The sequence below is a fragment of the Sminthopsis crassicaudata genome, chromosome 2, assembly GCF_048593235.1.
Source record: "Sminthopsis crassicaudata isolate SCR6 chromosome 2, ASM4859323v1, whole genome shotgun sequence".
In the NCBI taxonomy this organism is placed as follows: Eukaryota; Metazoa; Chordata; class Mammalia; order Dasyuromorphia; family Dasyuridae; genus Sminthopsis; species Sminthopsis crassicaudata.
In genome coordinates, this window is record NC_133618.1 from 350,293,247 (window position 1) to 350,312,986 (window position 19,740).

General features: G+C 32.9%; 1 protein-coding gene across 37 annotated transcripts in view; it reads right to left on the bottom strand.

Annotated features, from left to right (window-relative positions):
* The window catches only part of SAMD4A (sterile alpha motif domain containing 4A), a 353,526-nt gene that overhangs the window by 56,740 nt on the left and 277,046 nt on the right, over positions 1–19,740 (bottom strand). For all 37 annotated transcript variants that reach the window (XR_012486563.1, XR_012486558.1, XR_012486556.1 and 34 more), the window contains 3 exons: positions 17,787–18,084; positions 14,251–14,336; positions 3,219–3,337 (listed from right to left, as the gene is read on the bottom strand). Coding sequence is in view for 24 of the 37 variants with exons in the window: in XM_074290775.1 (XP_074146876.1) it covers positions 3,219–3,337; positions 14,251–14,336; positions 17,787–18,084 (503 nt within the window). In the remaining 13 variants the exon portion in view is untranslated. The remainder of the gene's footprint in view (positions 1–3,218; positions 3,338–14,250; positions 14,337–17,786; positions 18,085–19,740) is intronic.

A 19,740-nucleotide genomic window follows, 5' to 3' on the forward strand; every position in this document is an offset into this window, starting at 1 on the left:
AACTTTTGTACATCTGGGTTTCTTCCCTCAGAGACAGAGAAGAGGCTTTAGGTTTGTTACATAGAATATAGATTGTGGCTATAGTTTAAAATCACTTACAATGTAAAATCAAATATAAAATATAAGATATTATTTACTTCTATTAAGTAATTACTTCTATTATTAGCTTAGTTCTGTTAAAATTACTATGAACTGAAAATAATAAGAAATTCTTTAATTAGCTAAGTTTTTCCCCCCTAATTCAGATTGCTATTTCTTCCCTCCAATTAATACAAAGTAGTTAGATTTTCACTATTGAAATAGATGTACTGTATATGTCAATGCAAAAGATTACACTATCATTAACAAGATATATCTGAATACATATATGCAAATATATAAAAAGTTTTAGACCTTTTAGATAGAAGTATTAATATTGATCTATATATGTTTTCTATATAAAGTAGGATTCTTATTGATCTTGATGCTTACATTATCTTTCTTGTTGTCCCACCAATTTATCTTCAACAAATGGAGAGGGGTGTTGACATATTGAAAGCTCAATAAGTCAAAAGCAAGACTTTTTTTGGCAAGCAAAAACTAATTTAATCTTGTGTCTGCATTAAGAAAGACATAGTGTCCAAAAAGAGGAAGATGACAGGACTCTAAAAATTGCTTTAACAACAATACTATATGATGATCAATTCTGATGGATGTGGCCATTTTCTTTTCTTTTTTTTAATATTTTATTTATAAATTTTTTGACAGTAATTTTTTAATAACATTATCCCTTGTATTCATTTTTCCAAATTATCCCCTCCCTCCCTCTACTCCCTTCCCTTGATGACAGGCAATCCCATACATTTTACATGTGTTACAATATAACCTAGATACAATATATGTGTGTAAATCCCATTTTCTTGTTGCACATTAAGTATTAGATTCCAAATGTATAAGTAACCTGGGTAGATAGACAGTAGTGCTAACAATTTACATTCACTTCCCAGTGTTCCTTCTCTGGGTGTAGTTGATTCTGTCCATCATTGATCAACTGGAAGTGAGTTGGATCTTCTTTATGTTGAAGATATGGATGTGGCCATTTTCAACAATGAAATGAACCAAATCAGTTCCAATAGAGCAGTAATGAACTGAACCAGCTACACCCAGCAAAAGAACTCTGGGAGATGACTATGAACCACTTAGAATTCTTAATCCCTCTATTTTTGTTCGCCTGCATTTTGGATTTCTTTCATAGGCTAATTGTACAGTATTTCAAAGTTTGATTCTTTTTGTACAGCAAAACAACTGTTTGGACATGTATACATATATTGTATTTAATTTATACTTTAACATATTTAACATATATTGGTAAACCTGCCATGGGGGGGGGGGAAGGAGGGCAAAAATTAGAACAAAAGGTTTGGCAATTGTCAATGTTGTAAAATTATCCATGCATATATCTGGTAAATAAAGACTATTATAAAAAAATTGCTTCCTTCATCATGAGACTTCTTTCTGGAAAAATAACAGGATTTAATTCCAATAAAATGGATCATATTGATGTTCCAAAAGTGCAAATGTCAACACTTCATTTTGGAAAAACCAGTCTAATCGTCATTTTTTTCTTTTACGAACTTAAAATAGTTTTATTCAAATCAGTAAAGCCTCAAATCTATGCTCTTTAAAAGTCAATAATAACTAGCATTTATATGCAGCATTTTAAGATCTGTAAAATCTTTTGATATGTTCTCTCACTTCATGAACAAGCATTTATTAAACACTTAATATGAGCCAAATAGTGTTCTAAGTGTTAGAGATACAAAGTAAAAATAATCCCTACTCTTAAGAAAAGTATCCAAGAATCAAGTAGAAATGTTCTCTTTGGAAACTTTCTTGCTGAATGTCAAAAAGCTAGTTCACCTTTTAGCATCTTGACAGAGATTCTTTTTCCCCATATTGATTCTAAACCTGTTGTTTATCACTTGTTTATCACCTTGGTCCCAAGCATGGTTCTAGTAATGTTGGCAATTTGGAATGTCACATTTTAGGAAGAAGAATGACAAACTTGGAAGTATCCAGGAGCATCCAAACAGGATAGTGAGAGTTCTGCAGTCCAAGCAACATGAGAATAAGTTGGAGGAAATGGGAAGGTTTAGTTTGAAGAAAAGAACACTAAGATAGGTCATAATAGACATCTTTGAATATCTGAAGTGCTGTCATGAAGAAGACAGATTAATCTTGACTTCAGACATCACAATTAGGAATGATGGGTAGAGATGACAATAAGTCAGATTTAGGCTTGATGTAATAGTTCAATTACAGAAGGATTTATTAACCAACTACTATTTGCCAAGCATAGTGCCAGGAATTAGGGATTCTAAACAATACTTTCCTTTGAGGAATTTATGTTCTACTAGAATATAAGGAACAAATGTTTAACACTTATAGCTGGCCAAATTGGAATAAACTCTGCCTTGGGATCTATTTGGTTTTTTCCAAATAGAAATCTTCAGATGAATGCTGAATAAATACTTGTTGAAAATATTATTGGAGGAATTTCTATTATTACAGGCAGAGGTTGGACTAAGGGAATTCTGAACAACTTTTTTTTTTCCTGTGACTTTAGTAATCGTAGAAAATTTCAAGTTAATTTCCTGATTTCCCCATAATTCATTTTCACAAAGCAATTGGATAGCAAATCCAAATCTCTATAAATCTAGAAGCTATAAAGCACAATGAGATTTATTCTCCACCTTTTCCCAATATGTAGACATATCAAGAATGATATGTCTACAGTTTTAGAATTCCGATTAGTCCAAAATAGAATAGTAATGTATGTTTAATTCAGGCATCTACTATAATTAGCTTGTCTGCAGCAAAAAGTAAAAAAAACAAAAACAAAAAAACCTCAAATCTTCAGGCTGTTGGCTGAACAGCAATACTTGCCTCTCACTCACCTGCACATATTTAAGTGTTTTTCAAATATTAATTAAATATAGAAAATCTTGTTCAGGATATGATTTTGAGCACAAAGGACCTAATTCGTATTTTCCTCAGGGAGTCCTCTCAATAATTTCCCCTCTACAACCCCACCCATTTAATGACTATTTTAGAACTGGCCACAAGGTACCTGCTATGAACAATATGTGATATTCAAACATATTACTGTATTCAGAGCCCAAAGTAGGTAAATGAATCACTAGGTAATTAACATGCATCATAATGAAATCCCAACATACTTTCTTTGCTGTCGATATCCTGATATGTCTAGAAGGGTTTTCCGAGGGAAAGACCGAAAGAGCTTCTGCACCTGCTGTTTCCATGACAACAATCTTTTTTTCTGTGTCTCTGTAAATGCCTGCAAAAGCAAATAGGACTTTTCATGGGTAATACAGCTTGGAAAGAGAGGGAAAAAAACAAGCAATTAAATCTAGAAAAACATTGAAGTCTGGTCAGCTTGGCTTAAAAAAAAAAAAAAAAAGCACCTCCCTCCAAAAAATCCCATGTTTTTAATTGAACATAAATATACTAATTAGACTATCTTATTTTGGCAACCACTTGTAACAAAATTCAGAAGATACTTGGTAGGCTATATTATTTGAAGCCTGATAAAAATTCATATTCTTTTAAAATCTTTTTAAAAATTACACCATCTGCTCCAAATCATTATTGATCAGAGAAATGCAAATTAAGACAACTCTGAGATACTACTCCACACCCCTCAGATTGGCTAAGATGACAGGAAAAGATAATGATGAATGTTGAAGGGGGTGTGGGAAAACTGGGATACTGATACATCGTTGGTGGAGTTGTGAACGGATCCAACCATTCTGGAGAGCAATTTGGAACTATGCTCAAAAAGTTATCAAACTGTGCATACCCTTTGACCCAGCAGTGTTGCTACTGGACTTATATCCCAAAGAGATCTTAAAGAAGGGAAAGGGACCTGTATGTGCAAGAGTGTTTGTGGCAGCCCTCTTTGTGGTGGCCAGAAACTGGAAACTACGTAGATGTCCATCAATTGGAGATTGGCTGAATAAATTGTGGCATGTGAATATTATGGAATATTATTATTCTGTAAGAAATGACCAGCAGGATGATTTCAGAGAGGCCTGGAGAGACTTACATCAACTGATGCTGAGTGAAATGAGCAGGACCAGGAGATCATTACACACTTCAATAACAATAATATATACTGATCAATGGTGACGGATGTGACTCTCTTCAACAATGAGATGGTTCAAACCAGTTCCAACTGTTCACTAATGCAGAGAATCAGCTACACCCAGAGAGAGAACTATGGGAAATGAGTGTGGAACACAACATAGTATTTTCCACTCTTTCTGTTGTTTACTTACATTTTTGTTTTCCCTCAAAAGGTTTTTTTTTTTTAACTTTCTTACTAAATCTGATTTTTCTTGTTCAGCAAGATAATTGTGTATCTATCTATCTATCTATATTGTATTTAACATATACTTTAACATATTTAACATGTATTGGACTACCTGCCTTCTAGGGAAGGGAGTGCAAGAAGGAGGGGAAAAGTTGGAATAGAAGGTTTTACAAGGGTCAATGTTGAAAAATTACCCATGCATATGTTTTGTAAATAAAAAGCTTTAATAATAAAAAAATTACACATCATCAATATTTGCCTTCCCCACCTGTATTCTAGTTATTAAATAGGAATGAATTGCAAAATTGATTTGTAATACTCAGGCTTTAGTGGATTTCCTGAATCTTCAGAATTGGTGGAAATTCTTTAACTTCTTCAAATATCAGTGTGCTACAATAATATGAATAACCTTCATATCATTTAACATATTCAATACATTTAAAGAATTTTTTACAAATATCTACCCAGGGGATATCTAGGTGGCATAGTGGATAGAGCACCAGTCTTGGAGTCAGGAGGACCTGAGTTCAAATTTGACCTCAGACAGTTAACACTTTCTAGCTATGTGATCCTGATCCTGCACAAGTCACTTAACCCTAATTGCCTTAGCAAAAAAAAAAAAAAAAAAAAAAAAAAAAAAGGCAAAAACAACAACAAAAATCTACCAGGATAGGAGACCTCTCTCTTCCTCTTTTTTCTCTCCCTTCCCCTTCTCTTTTTCCTTCTCTTTCTCCCTTTGCTCCCTCCCTCTCTCTCTTTCTCCCTTTCCCTCTTCCTCTGTCTCTCTTTATCCAGATATATACTTAATTTTTTTTTTTCTTTCCTTCCTCCTTTTCATTCACCTGAAATAAATGGTCCTACATAAAGGCAGGTCAATAGATTTGATTCTCTCTTTAAAAGGTTTTTTTTTTTCCTATTACATTCATTTAAAAAATTGAGTTCCAAATTGTCTTACTCCTCCCCCTTTCCCTCTTTCTCTGAGGAAGCATCCAATCTGATATAGCCTAAATATGCATGCAAATGCAAATGCAAAACATTTCCACATTAGCCATGTTGTGAAAGAACACACAACCCTCTCCCCCCAAAAAAACCCCAAATCTCAGAAAAGTAAATAAAGCATGTTTCAATCTGCATTTGATAGCATTTTTCATTATTAAATACTCTGGCAATGTCTCGGCTCATTGTGTTGAATAATCAAGTCATTCACATTATATAGTATTATCATATAGTATTGTTATTGCTATGTACATGTTTTCCTGGTTCTGTTTACTTCATTTTTAATCTGTTCACGTAAGTCTTTCCAGGTTCTTCTGAGACCATTCTGCTTGTCATTTCTTCTAGCACAATAGTATACTCTCAATCACAAGCCACAACTTGTTCTCCAATAGATGGACATTCCCTTGATTTTCAATTCTTTGCTCCCACAAAAAAAGAGCTGCTATAAATATTTTTCTAAATATAAGTCCTTTTCCCTTTTCTTTGATCTCTTTGGGATATTATTAGTATTAGTAGTAAAGCTGGGTCAAAGGATTTGCAGTTTTATAGCCCTTTGGTCATAGTTCCAGATTGCTCACCAGAATAATTGGATCAGTTTACAATTCCACCAATAGTGGATTGAAACAGCCAGAGTATCACATTTTTTCCCACATCCCCTTTAGCACTTATCATATTTCCCTTTTCTGTCAGAGTAGCAAATCTGATAGGTGTGAAATGGTACCTTAGAGTTATTTTAATTTGCATTTTTCTCATTGATAGTGATTAGAACATTTTTTACATGTAACTTTTTAGCTTTAATCCCTCCTTCTGAAAACTACCTGTTCATATCCTTTAACCATTTATTGGTTGGGGACAATTGGGGAACAGACTCATAGAAATTATAGGTTTTAATGAGTCTTTTCATTAGTGTATATTTTAGGCTACACAAATTTTAATGCTTTATAGGATTTCATATCCTGATACTTCTCTGTGACATCTATGTGACCCTGTGGTCTTAAGGGATATAACAGCAGAGCATAGGTACCTTTAAGTTTTCCTATTTTTAGAGGCTTCAAGCATAAACCTGATGTCAGACTGACTCTGTTGTCTAAGGACCAATAGTAAAAACGTCCATATCAACAATAGGTAAACCTTGAGATGACGAATTTTTTGATTATGACAAGCCATGAAACAAAGATATTTAAGTGAACCCCAATGCAATACATTTCTTCCTTTTTCCATATTGACAGGGACAGAAAGTCCTTTGACTTTTGTCTTTTTAATCCAGTGACCAAAGAATATACTCTGATAAAAAAAAAAAAAAAGAAAAATTGACATTGTTACAGTAAAACTAGACAATAAAAGGATATTGAATCTCTTTGGAAAAATAAACAAAGGAACAGATAGAGCTGGTTTAACCATTTAATCAAAGTCAAAAATATCATTTAATATTTCATTTTGTAGAGTTCAATGATCATTTAAAAAACTACTATGAAAATAATTATAGTTTATATGTTAACATCTGCTACAAAGGATAAAAAAGGAGAGAAATACTATGAACATCTTAATCAGCTCTTCCCAACCAAGTCAATATATATTTTGACATACAGTAACTTCAATCTGAAAATAGAAATGTAAAAAGATGGTGGTTTAAAAATGTCTTGGGCTTGAAAAACAGGAAGTCAAAGGTTTGTAGACTATTAGAAATCTCAATAGCTATATGTCATGAACACATTTTTCCTAAAAAGAATCTGAAGGCATTGAGCAATTATCACAGAAATGAAGTTGACTGTAATGGGAAGGGACAGGAAATAACTGGTTACTGATGTGAGAAACAGATCTCAATCAGTTGTCTGTGATCAAACAGGTTAGATCAAAAATTGACAACATTATGTTAAAAGATATGTTATGTTAAAATTTTTGATATTATGTTATGATAAAGATAAGGAGATACCATGGATAGCTGCAACAGATTCAATTTGTCTTACTTATTCAAACAAATTGTTAATGAGACTGGGAAATTAAAAAAAAAAAAAAAAGACAAAAGGTTCTCACCTTAATTAACACCATTCCTGCACAAGTTTAATACATATAAAAAAGTTCTCACAAGGAGGCCAACAGAGCATAGAAACTGACTTAGCTAGCAAAATTTAGCCTCTCTGCCAAGTAGAGAGAGATGGAAGCTAGAGGGCAATAACAGAATAGAATATTGTCAGTAAAATCAACTTTTAAAACAGTAAAACACAGTGGAAGCAAAAACAAATCTATAAACAGAGGTTGTGCCAAGAAGCCCAAATGATTCATATCCACCAAAGAATATTCATATATGAAACTGGCAGGAGCATTTGAAACATATAAAATTGAACAAATTTATCAATGTAATGATTTATTTCATTAACATTTCAATAACATAATGTTATTAACACTAACATTTATTTCATTTTTCCAGCAAAAAAGGAGTTGCCATATTTGGACCTAACAGCTTAGTTTTCAATATGCAATACAAAGAAATAGAAATGGATTTTATTAAGTTAGGAAAAATTACTGGATCAGACAATGTACACTGAGGAAATCTCTGCTTGTGAGGCAATATGGTCTTGAAAGCATTGATATCTTTAGATTAAAGTAAAATAGCAAAAGATGGGGAAAAAAACCAGGCAATATCAAGCTCCCAAAAGGTGTCTAGGAAAATATTAACAACTACTAAGATATGCCTACTTTATCTTTACAAAATCTTTATAAGAATTTTCTACATACATATTGAGGGTATCCTGGATGAAAATATATGATGATGAGCAAATTTTCACAAATAGTATCTGACAGCAAATTATATTTTTACAGCACCACAATTGACTAAAAAGTACAGAGAATTCAAGGTCCCAATTTGTTGCTTGTGGATTATTTTTAAAATATTTGACTATGTAGAACAAAATTGAACCTTAAAGGTTATCTTCCAATAAAAAGGTTATCATGCATATATTTAAGACCATAATAAATACCTTGATAAATGCTACCCCAGAGATAATTTTGTTCCATGATTATTACTATCAAGTGATGCATGAAACAAGATGTTTCTCTTTGCCAAAATATGCATGCTATCATAGAAGATGTCTTTTGCAGGATTTAAGAGAAAAATTCTCTGCACCTGATAAGGTGCTCCAGGTATTCTTCTTGCAAATGATATTATACTAGTAACAAGCTAGTATGTATCATCAAGCAACAAAAACATTACAGAAGCCTTGTTAATGACATCCATGATTATTCAAAAGAGATCAGCCTAATATGATGTCATACCAGAAAAACTAAATAGATGAAAAAAGCCAGCTATGAAGACTCAGATGTGAATTTAGATGGCTAATCCATTGAGTTAGTATATGAGCATAAATAAATGGAGTAGGCACCATTAAATAGACAAGAAATTAGACCCAGAATTGAATATGAAAAATAGAAGGGATTGATTGTATTTAGAAAACTTTGTGATGCTTTTAATTGCTTCCTGGTACAAGTAAGTCATCTTTTCAATATATAATAATATAATATAATAATTTGCATCCTTGGTCTTATTTGCATTAGTCTTCCTGGACTAATTCTAATTCTAAATTAGAAAACTTAATTTCAAAGAATGATATTGATTCCATGAAACTAAGAGCCCTATCTTGTTTATAGTGATTAAACTAAGAGTGACAATGACTTTGATTCAATTAAGAGAGGTATTTAGTCACTTCTGACCAGATTAAAATAAAGAAGAGAGTAATTGATTTTAGAAAGATAATTTCTCTAAAGAGGCAATAATTTAATATGACTATAATTCTCTCCCATTAAATTTTTTAAAAACCCTTTTGAGTTAAACTATGCATCTTTGTTTTTACTTTATTGTGGAATTTTGTCTCATTTTAGCATGACTATAAAAGGAAACTAGTAACCATTTGGTTTAGAGTGAGTATTTGGTTGAGCAGAGACATATCTGAACCTCTTTCCAAGTAGAAATGTTTATAATCTTAATTGTCTTTGACAGATTTAGAATAAAATGCATAGCGTAAATTTTTCTCTTGTGTTGTATGCACTTTCATCTATGTTTATCTTTTGATAAATCTTCATTTTTGAATCTCCACTTTGAATCACTAGTTAAGTGATTTACCCGGGATCTTGGAAGCAAGAATAATAACTAATTTTCTAGAGAGCAGGGGGGATCTATGTAAATAAGTGCTCAAATGGCTAGAGTTTTTTATCCCATTAACTTTAGAAAATTTCTCTATAGAAAACCTAAAATGAGAGAATTCAGAGAGACAAGACTTGAATCCAAGTTTTCCTGATTCAGGCCAGTTCTCTATCCATACTGCCATGGCTTCTTCAAATTGATTCATATGAATTTTTACTCTTAAAAAGTCAATATTATTACAAGCCACTTTTCATTTCTATATACATGATAATCAAATGTCACTGAAGATGATCACTAACCACAGAAAGTATCTAATGTATAATTGATAAGGCTGGGGTGGGGGGAGGTTTTAAAAGAAATTGCTTTTAAAGTTTTGGTGAACAATATAACTTCACAAGTACATTGAAAATATGTTCTCTTTTATGTTTTATCTTGGCCCTAATCATTTTGTTCAATTAGTAAGTATCCAACTAAAATGCCAACAGAAATGTGAGGCAGCAATTATTATCCATATTTAACTAGTAAAGAAAGTGAGTAGCACAGTCTTTCCTTCTCAAGATCTCCTTTATTTGTTCATTAATTGCTTCACTTATGCCCACAGGGTCATATTAGGAGATGTGCAAAATATTGAGAGCCATATCTTGCACATCTTCTAATTGAACATCTTCCTAAAGAGAACCGTAATTCCAAAATTCTTGCTCTCAGGGAAGTACAGTAGGGAATTAGAAATAGTATTCATTCATTCAAACATTTATTGAATATTTCTATGATTGGGCCACAGGATACAAAGATTAATAAGAAAGGGTTCCCTATCCTTAAAAAGATTATAATCGATATCTTTTATTGCCTTATTACTCTTTGGATTCCTAATAAATGTCAAGGAACAACTGATTCCTTTTAATGGTTATAAAGATGAATTCATTAGCATTATTTGTACATTATTATTTTTTTCCCCCTGTGGCAATTAGGTTAACCCAGGGTCACACAGCTAGGATGTGTTAAGTATCTGAGATAAGATTTGAACTCAAGTCCTCCTGAATTCAGGGCTGATGCTCTATTTACTGCACCAACTAGTTGCTCCTCGTTACTCCGTTTTCTAGTCATAGAAAAATCTGAGCCAAATAAATAACTTAGAGGGCTTACAAATGAGTATAATATAAAACAAGACTAATCCTAAGTATCTCAACTTTGCCTTTTTATATATTTTAATATTGCATTACATAAGACAATTCATTTAACTTTTTTCTGTTTTGAGTTTTTTCTATAAATTGAGGGAAGCTGGACTAGAAGAGTTCTAAGGTCCCTTTTAGCTGCAAATCTAGAGCAAAATATCTGATTTTCCTGATAATAAAGGAACTATTCACAATTTAAAGGAGCATTAAAAATAGCCCCAAAGATGTCATTTCAAACAAACATTTCCCAAGATAACAAGTAGTATTCAATAAAAAATAGTTATTTCTTCACAAAATGAATAATTGATTTATCTAACACCCATAACACATTAGATTTGCTATGTAACCAACCCAGGGGTACATATAGTGAGCTACTAAGGATGCATCTCCTCAATATTACAAGTCATATTACTATAAAATAGGAGCTAGAATCAGTGCTCTAGGGCATTGGCTTTCCATAGTTATTTTTATCTCCATATAGGCCTTTGCACTGACCTATAGAAGCAACTCAGCATTAGCTATCACTTTACTCTGGCTTCTAACAGCTTTGGGTTTGGAGGGGGCCATGATTATTTTCTTATATACTTAAAATGAGTCTCTAGACTCACAGTGAGGAAGGGACAACATTCATCATGTAAAGGTAATGACCTCAAATACACTGGCAATGTTTCATCACAGACATCTCCAGAAACCCACCCTTCTAAAGCTGTCACTAGAACTCAGGTCAGACCAACACTATTAATATCATATTTGGAGAAATAAGCATGTTTTCAAGACAGAAGAGTAAGATTGTTTCTGAAGTTGGTATAGTTGCATTAATGCTTAACAAGGGGAAAAAAGTCCCCATGGAATAAAAATCATGAGACAAGAAGCATTTAGTAGTTGGAGAATAATGTCCTAGAACAATGAGATATTTGGGCACCAGAGGCAATAGAAATAGAAACTTTTGTCTCACACTCCTTTCTCTCACACTATACCTTTTCATTGCTTTGTGGGATTCAGTACCCATAATCCCTAGGGAAGAAGGTAAAAGTTTCAACTTGGTCAACAACCTTCCTCTTCTCCAGTTAAAGTGAGAGTCCTGAAGGAATTCTGTTTAGCCTTCAGTTAAAATGATCAACATGGAGACTTCAAAAGAGAATGTGTGTTTGGTAGGTATGGAATAACTTGGGACTGTGGAAAATTATTCAAACACATTCCTCTTTCTTGAACTGAAATAATAATTAATAAACCTGTTAAAGAACATTTCCCTCTTTTTTTTTTTTTAATTTCCCTCTTTTTAAAGTGGAGACAGGGCTCCTCCTCAAGCTTCCTGTCCATGAGTTACCCCTCTGCAATCAGAATGTGTCCATTAGCATTAACACTTGACAAGTAAAAGCAAACTGAGAGAAACTTGATCTTTGTATTCCTGTCTTTTATATGCCACAAAAGTGGTCAATGAGAAAAATGAAAGAAAAGAAACAGAGAGAACACCCTGATACCATGAATGAGGCCAACATTTATGGGCTGGCATGTGAAACAAACATCATGAAGCCTGGATAACTTTTAAAAAATATAAGTGACTAGATTGATGTGCCATGTAAGCTCTGAGCACTTGAAAGTAGATGGAAAAGTTTTGTATATTCTAATTTGCTGTAGGCTCAATTTTTATGAGTAGATACAGTGGGGAAGGAAAGCTCTGCTTACTTTCCCCAATATCATATTCCATCTCCTCCATCCCTCTCTCATGACTGGAAAGCCCTTTTTTTTCTTTACTTCCATTTCACAGAAGCCTTAGCTTGCTTCAAAAGCTCAGCTCAACTCTTCCATAGGACAGTTCTCCCTGTTTCTACTGACCCTACACTCTGCCTGCCAACTTATTTTGTAGCCAATTTTCATTAAAATTTTTTTTTGTTTATACTATTCTCCCACAGTGGAATATAAATACCTTGAGGACAAATGTAATTTTACTTTTACCTTTCCATCCATCCTGCCTAACACAAAGTGCTTAACAAATACTTCTTGAATGAAGGATTGAATCTTCTTTTGGAGGCTTAAAAGATCTACCTACCATGTCTTAATCTTGAATTAACTTTCTCCACTTGTAAGCTTCTTGAGAGTACCCTTTTTAACTTCCTTTCTTTATAGACAAGAACATATTTACATATACGTGTATAAAATTTACACATACATGTATAAAAAACCCTCAAAATCGCAGTGTTCAAAAGGGCACACAAAGTTAAGAAAAGAAAAATCCAAAGGGAAGATGGAAACTATCATAAATGACTTTTTTTTTTCTCTCTTGCTCTCTTTAGTTGTATTGAAAGTACTTTTCTCTAAAGAGACCATTAAAGAAAAAAAGTTCATTATAAAAAATTTTCTTGGGGTAGTTTAATATTTTAAAAAGCCACAAATATAAGTTATTAATGTAATTAGTTGATCAGGTGTTTGACAAATTCTAGGTGAAATAATAATCTGGACAAATAACTAGTTTTTTAGGCTGTGAAGGGGAAAAAATAGGAAAAATGGAGAAGATGTCATGAATGAAGTTGAAATAAAAAAGCTAGAATTAAAAATCAAAACAATTATTTTTTTACTTTAAGGAAGAAAGCAATGGGGGCTTCAAGAGTGGCAAAAGATTCTCCCTGGGGATTTAGTAGGGAATTTAAATCTTTGACCATAAACCACAGCTGCAGTGCCTAATGGACAGCTGGTGAAAGCATGAAGGAGAAAAAGGGTGTGAGAGAGAGTAGGGAGAGAGCTGGAATTCTGCAATTTATATCTTCTTTCACATAACCCAAGGTTCTCAGCTGTCAAAGAGTTGACACATCCTACTGACATGCCATTTTATGGCTTTTCATTGTACATAGTCTTTTGGGACTTTATAATCTCACTTTATGCCTACATCATAGAAAAACCCTACAAATATGATTTATGGAAGGTAATTTTGAAAGCTCAGAATTTATACAGTAACCTTTATGGAAAGATTTTGAGAAGTTTTGGAAACCTCAATCTATCCTTGCACATATGGCCTTCTACCATTCTTCCATCTATATAGTCAGATATAAAACATCTATATTGTATATGTATTGCATAGATTTAGGACCTTTTTCTTCTCCATAAAGTACGATTCTTCATATATTGTGCTAATAGGCATATCCTCAATATATCCCAGTAAATTCTAAGTCGAAACACAGAAATACGCCATAATGTATAAGATCTGTTCACACATATGGATGAACACTCTTTCTTTCTGTCTATCTCTATGTCTTGATTCTTTCTCTCTCAGATTCCATGAGCCAAGAGATAAAATTATTGTATTCTAAAATAAAACAATATTGAAAATATTAAGGGCCAGCTTGGGTTCTATGTTAACCATCCTCTACTTCATTGCTTAGGGAATTTTTCACAGAGTCAAGCATTCATTCTTAAGTTTTTTGATTTTATATTAATCCTTGGATACTTCAAAAAACATGTTGAATTTTTAGTTGGTCATAGTCTTATTCTGAGGGAAAGAATATTAACTTTACACAATGTTGAATCATTTTAAAATCAATATATATGAGTGTCTCAAAATGCTTGCCACTACTTACCTCATGAATTAGACACTTGTCTATGAGTTGTAAATAGGAACTTATATTTTCCTCATCAGGTCTAGAGACCAGGAGCTGTGTACACACTGCAAAGGGAAGGAAGAATTTAGAAAACTAAACATTTTTCTGAAATATATATGTTTTGCCAACCAAAAGAGAAGATGAAGTGGGAGAGGTATATGTATGATTGTTATCTTTATGGAATTTTTATGTGAGCTTATTGAGACATAAAAAAAAGGACCTGCATTCTTCTATTCGGTCGAGTTCAAATGAACTGTCACTGGAGGAGTACTTGTTAAGAAAGCAACCCTTCTAAATTAATCCCAGTTATACTGCTCTATTTTAAGGCCTTTGCTTATTGACCAGGAGTTGAGAAACATGATAGCTGTCCGTAATGCACCTAATTTTTATCTTTGAAATGAACTAACAATCCTTTCCTACTGAAAGAAAAAATTCCTTTCTTTAGTTTAGTCATTTTTATGAATGAAGTACCTGAATTTTGCAAAATCTATTTAATAGAACTTTATTTTTCAAGTTATAGGGACTTGAACATGATATATATCTTTCTTAAAAATGAAATATGTGGACATATACATATCTATATTCCTATTAAATTAATACTTTCTATTTTATAGTGGACATTTTCACATTGACTAATATATTGGATGAACATTTATCTATTCACACAACTTAAAACTATTGCTCACTTACATAACAGTAGGTTAATAATGTATTCAGAATGCAAAGTCAGTAAAAGTAAAAATGAAGATTCCCCTTGTTTTACTAGTTTAACTTCTCTCTGTTCAACTCAATTCAATAATTCGATAATAATTAAGTATTTAGAATGTGCCAGACACTAGGAATACAAAGAAAAAATGAATGCCCCCTTAAGAATGCTTACATTGAATTTTAACTATTTCAAAGTCCGATTCTTTTTGTACAGCAAAATAACTGTTTGGACATGTATACGTATATTGTATTTAACTTATACTTTTAACTATTTAACATATATTGGTCAACCTGCCATCTGGGGGAGAGGGTGGGGAGAAGGAGGGAAAAAGTTGGAACAAAAGGTTTTGCAATTGTCAATGCTGAAAAATTACCCATACATATATCTTGTAAATAAAAAGCTATTAAAAAAAAAAAAAAAAAAAAAAAAAAAAGAATGGCTTACATTGGAACAGAAGTGATTGCAAGCGACAATGTTGAAAAATTACCCATGCATATGTTCTGTCAATAAAAGCTATATATAAAAAATAATGGCTTACACATTCTATTTGCAGAGGGAGAGGGGATATAAAAATTAAACATATAATTAAGTAGAATTTGAAGAGGATGAGATTACTAATAAAAAAGGGGATCAGATTGTAAAAGAAGGGGAAACTGAATTGAGCCTTGAAGGAAATATACACATATATACACATACATATATACATATGTGTGTATAAGGACATGCAACTCAGAGATCTAATGTTGGCATAGTTGGCAAAATAGTACCAAGAGAGATCATTCACTACCAAACAGTACTGTGAAGCTCTGCCTAACACTTCTAGATGTTCAAAGTTATTCCTCACTCCCTGGACAACTTCCATAGCTTTGTCTTGCCATGGCAGGCTTGCCTTTTCCTCTACCCTCTTTAGTTCTGGACTCATATTCAAATTATCTAAGCCATATTCCTGAGCATAGTGTGCCCTAATCTCTCTGGCTCTACTCACCATCTCTATTACTTTCTGGACTTAAGTGCCCTTCTCTGTCCCCTACTCTCCCATGTTAAGTAGTTTTCCTCTCACATTAGAATGTAAGTTCCTTGAGGGCAGATAGTCTTTACTTTTGGACTTTTATCATCAGTTCTTGATGCATTGATAAATGAACTTGATAAATGCTATTTTACTCACTCATTCATGCTTTCATTCATTCATTTATTCATTCACACTGTTCTCTATGTGCCTTTTAAAATAGCCAGAAACAAAAACTCCTTGTATTCCTAAAAAGACAAGGTCTGCTTTGAATTTACATAAAAAGTATTTGGCGTCCAAGTTGTAGGAAGACTTTGGGTTCAGTAAACATATAAGGTAATTTCCTCTAATGTGGGCTCATTATTAATGAAAATCCCTTCTAACTCAAACTCAACTAAGCCATTTTCCCTGCCTGGGCAGGATCACTTTTAAAATACACAGTGGGAAATTTGGGCATAGAATAAAAAAACAAAAACAAATCCATAAGTTGTGAGGAAATAGATAATTTTTCTTAATGATATCATCATGGGGCTGGTTTCATACACAGAGCTCTGTCTTTGAAATCATTCTATAAATGTCAAGTTTGTTTAAGAAACATTAAGGACCATTAGTAGGGGGTATAGCTATACTTTCTCTTGAACTGAATTCTTTGTCTACTCCAAGTTCTTGTTCTAGTCATCATATTTCATATTCTCTATCTGTCTCTCTCCTTCCTCCACATTTCTTTTTTCAGTATCTGTGTGTATTTTTCTCCTCTTCCCCAACTCTCTCCTCTGTTTCTATTGTTCTACACCTCCTTCCTCTTCCTCTCAGGGTTTTATCCATTCTTGCCTACAAAAATAATCCCTGTTTCCTTGACCCTAAAAGCAGATAGAAAAAAATAAACAGATCAACAACAATAACAAAAACTTCTATCCTTGATCCTCCTTAGACCTACCCTCCTCCTGTTCCAACTACCAAAAACAAAACAAAACAAAACAAAAAAAGGCAAAAAACCCAAACTTGTCTAAAGCTATCATCTGGTTAATCTTTCCTTTTGTCAAACTTCTAGAAAGAGTGTTGACTACCTCCGCTTTCTCACCACCAGTCATTTTTCAATTCTTTTCCATCTTGCTTTTGCCATATCATTCTACTTAAAGTTCTTTCTCTAAAGTCTCAAAACTTTAAAATTTAGAGATCTTTGTTAATTTGTTAATCCTCTGCTTCAATTAAAAGCAGGCGAAAAGGGGGAAAAAGAACAGAGAGGAGAAAAATGTGGAGCTTAGTGATTCAATTTTCCACCATCATAAAATAATTTCTTTTTAAAGAAGCGATTTTAAAGAAAAAATGCCTAGAGTAGTCTCTCAGCATTTAAGAGAGAAATCCAAACACTCAATTCCTCTCTTCTTCTTATCCCGCTAATACAAGACTCTTCTTTTACCAACTTCATGTAGCCAAAAGAACTGCCAGAATAAAGGAGCATACCTTTCTAGGGGAATGAAAGTGTATTTAGGCTATAAGCAGGAAGTGCCTAATATCCTTTCTATTTTTAACTAACTTCTGACCTTATGCTGACCATAGAGAGAAAGAAGATCCTAGAGGGATAGAGTCACCCACTGAGGATTTTGTTTGTTTCTTAAATTATCCCTCTCGGAATCTCACACCTGAACTTGTTCCATGTAAGGTACACAAAAGAATACACATCCTTTTTCTGAAGAAGTGAGCAATTATCTCTCTCTATGAAGATAGAGAAAGAGGGTGGTGCAGAAAGAGAGAGAAAGATAAAGAAGACATTGGAAGCAAAGAGATATCACATTTCACCTTTTCCCATGACTCTTGTGAACTGTCCGGGGAGATCACCTTCGGGCAGAGGTGCCCCTGCAGATTCTCCCTCACAGCCACTCATATGGTGCTGCTGAATTCCACCTCCTGCTGCAGAGTCCTTACACTCAAGGGCTTGGTTATCAGAACCAATCAGAGTAGGTTGATGATGAGGCTCTGACTCTTGGCTGTGTTCCTCTGTGTTAGAGCTCTGAGAGCAATATGCTTTTATTGGAGTAAGGATCATCTGGTGCAATTCTTGCAGAGGGACACGCAGGTTGCCCCCTTCTAAGATGTCCTGAAAATTTAAAGATAAAAGACAATAGTTAATAACATGAGTTATATAATCTCTATTTGACCCATTTCAGTTTTCTGGTAGAGAGGGAAACTGAAGGTATATGAATTGGAGCTATAATGAAGGAAAAGATACCCAAGAAGATGTTCATAGGAGAAAAAAATCCAAGAAATGGAGTCAATAATAAAACTTTTGGCCTCAGATGTCTCCTCCTAAATATCCAAATCTCAAGCTCTAAACTAGAGGAATTAAACAAAGGGAAACTAAAAATCTTGATGTGATTTGGTCCTATTTTGTTGGTCTTAAAGAGAGAGAAACAAAGAAAAAGAGAGGGGAAAAAGTGAGTATAGGAAAATGAGGTTGGGGAAAGAAAAACAAGAAAAAATTGGGAAGATGGGAAAAAAGTTTAGTATTTCCTAAAATTAGGATACATAAGAACAATGACATACAATATGGATGCTTACAGAGAGGGATCTTATGAAACTCACCCTTACTAGAATCAGGCAAAGCAGAGTTAAATATGTATTCAACTAAAGACAGAAATAGAGATTATGAAAATCAAAGAAAACTAAAAATAAAACCCCCTCAAAGAATAAGATTAGAAGGGATTTTTTGAGGGGAGATTAATAAAATAAACAAACCATTCACTAATTCCATTTTTAAAAGATTATAATAAATGAAAAAATAGAATCAAAGTAAACAAATAAAGAGAAAATTGTTAGAAACTATTTTTCCCAATCTATGCTAACAAACCTGGATTTAAGTGTATGAATATTTACAAAAATACAAAATATTCTGATTGGTAAAGCAAAAAATAATTTAATCTCAAAGAAATTGAGCAAGTCATAAATTATTTTCCAGAAGAAAAGCACTCAGAAGCAAATGGATTTACAGGTAAATTCTATCAAAGAATAATTAATGTCAATATTTTATAAAGTGTTTATAAAAATAATGAAGGTATTCTATCATCTAACTCTTATGAGATAATCATGATCCTAATGACCAAATCAGGGAGAAGTAAAGAAGTAAAACAGGAAAATAAAACTTTAAAGTAATATCTTTTGAATATTAAAAAAATACCAAATAAAATATTTACAAAAAGACTACAGCAACACATTGAAAAGATTATATCATAACCAGGTTGGATTATTATATATACATCATAACCAGGATGGATTTGTGCCAGGAATTGAAGGTTAGTTCAATTTTGAGAAAATTACTTTATATACCCCTATTTTTGTCTGCCTGAATTTTTTATTTCCTCCACAAGCTAATTGAACATTATTTCAAAGTCCGGTTCTTTTTGTACAGCAAAATAACTGTTTGCACATGTATACATATATTGTATTTAACTTATACTTTAACATATGTAACATGTATTGGTCAACCTGCCATCATCTGGGGGAGGGGGAGGGGGAAGAACGGGAAAAATTGGAACAAAAGGCTTGGCAATTGTCAATGCTGAAACCCATGCATATATCTTTTAAATAAAAAGTATAATAATAAAAAAAAAGAAAATTACTTTGTAGAACATAATATAGTACATAGTATGGACCATACTAATAAAAAAAATCAATAGATCTAGAAAAGACTTTTGGTAAAAAAAAAAAAAAAAGCCTACTTATGTGTTTTTACATTTGAAAGCATAGGCTAAATGGA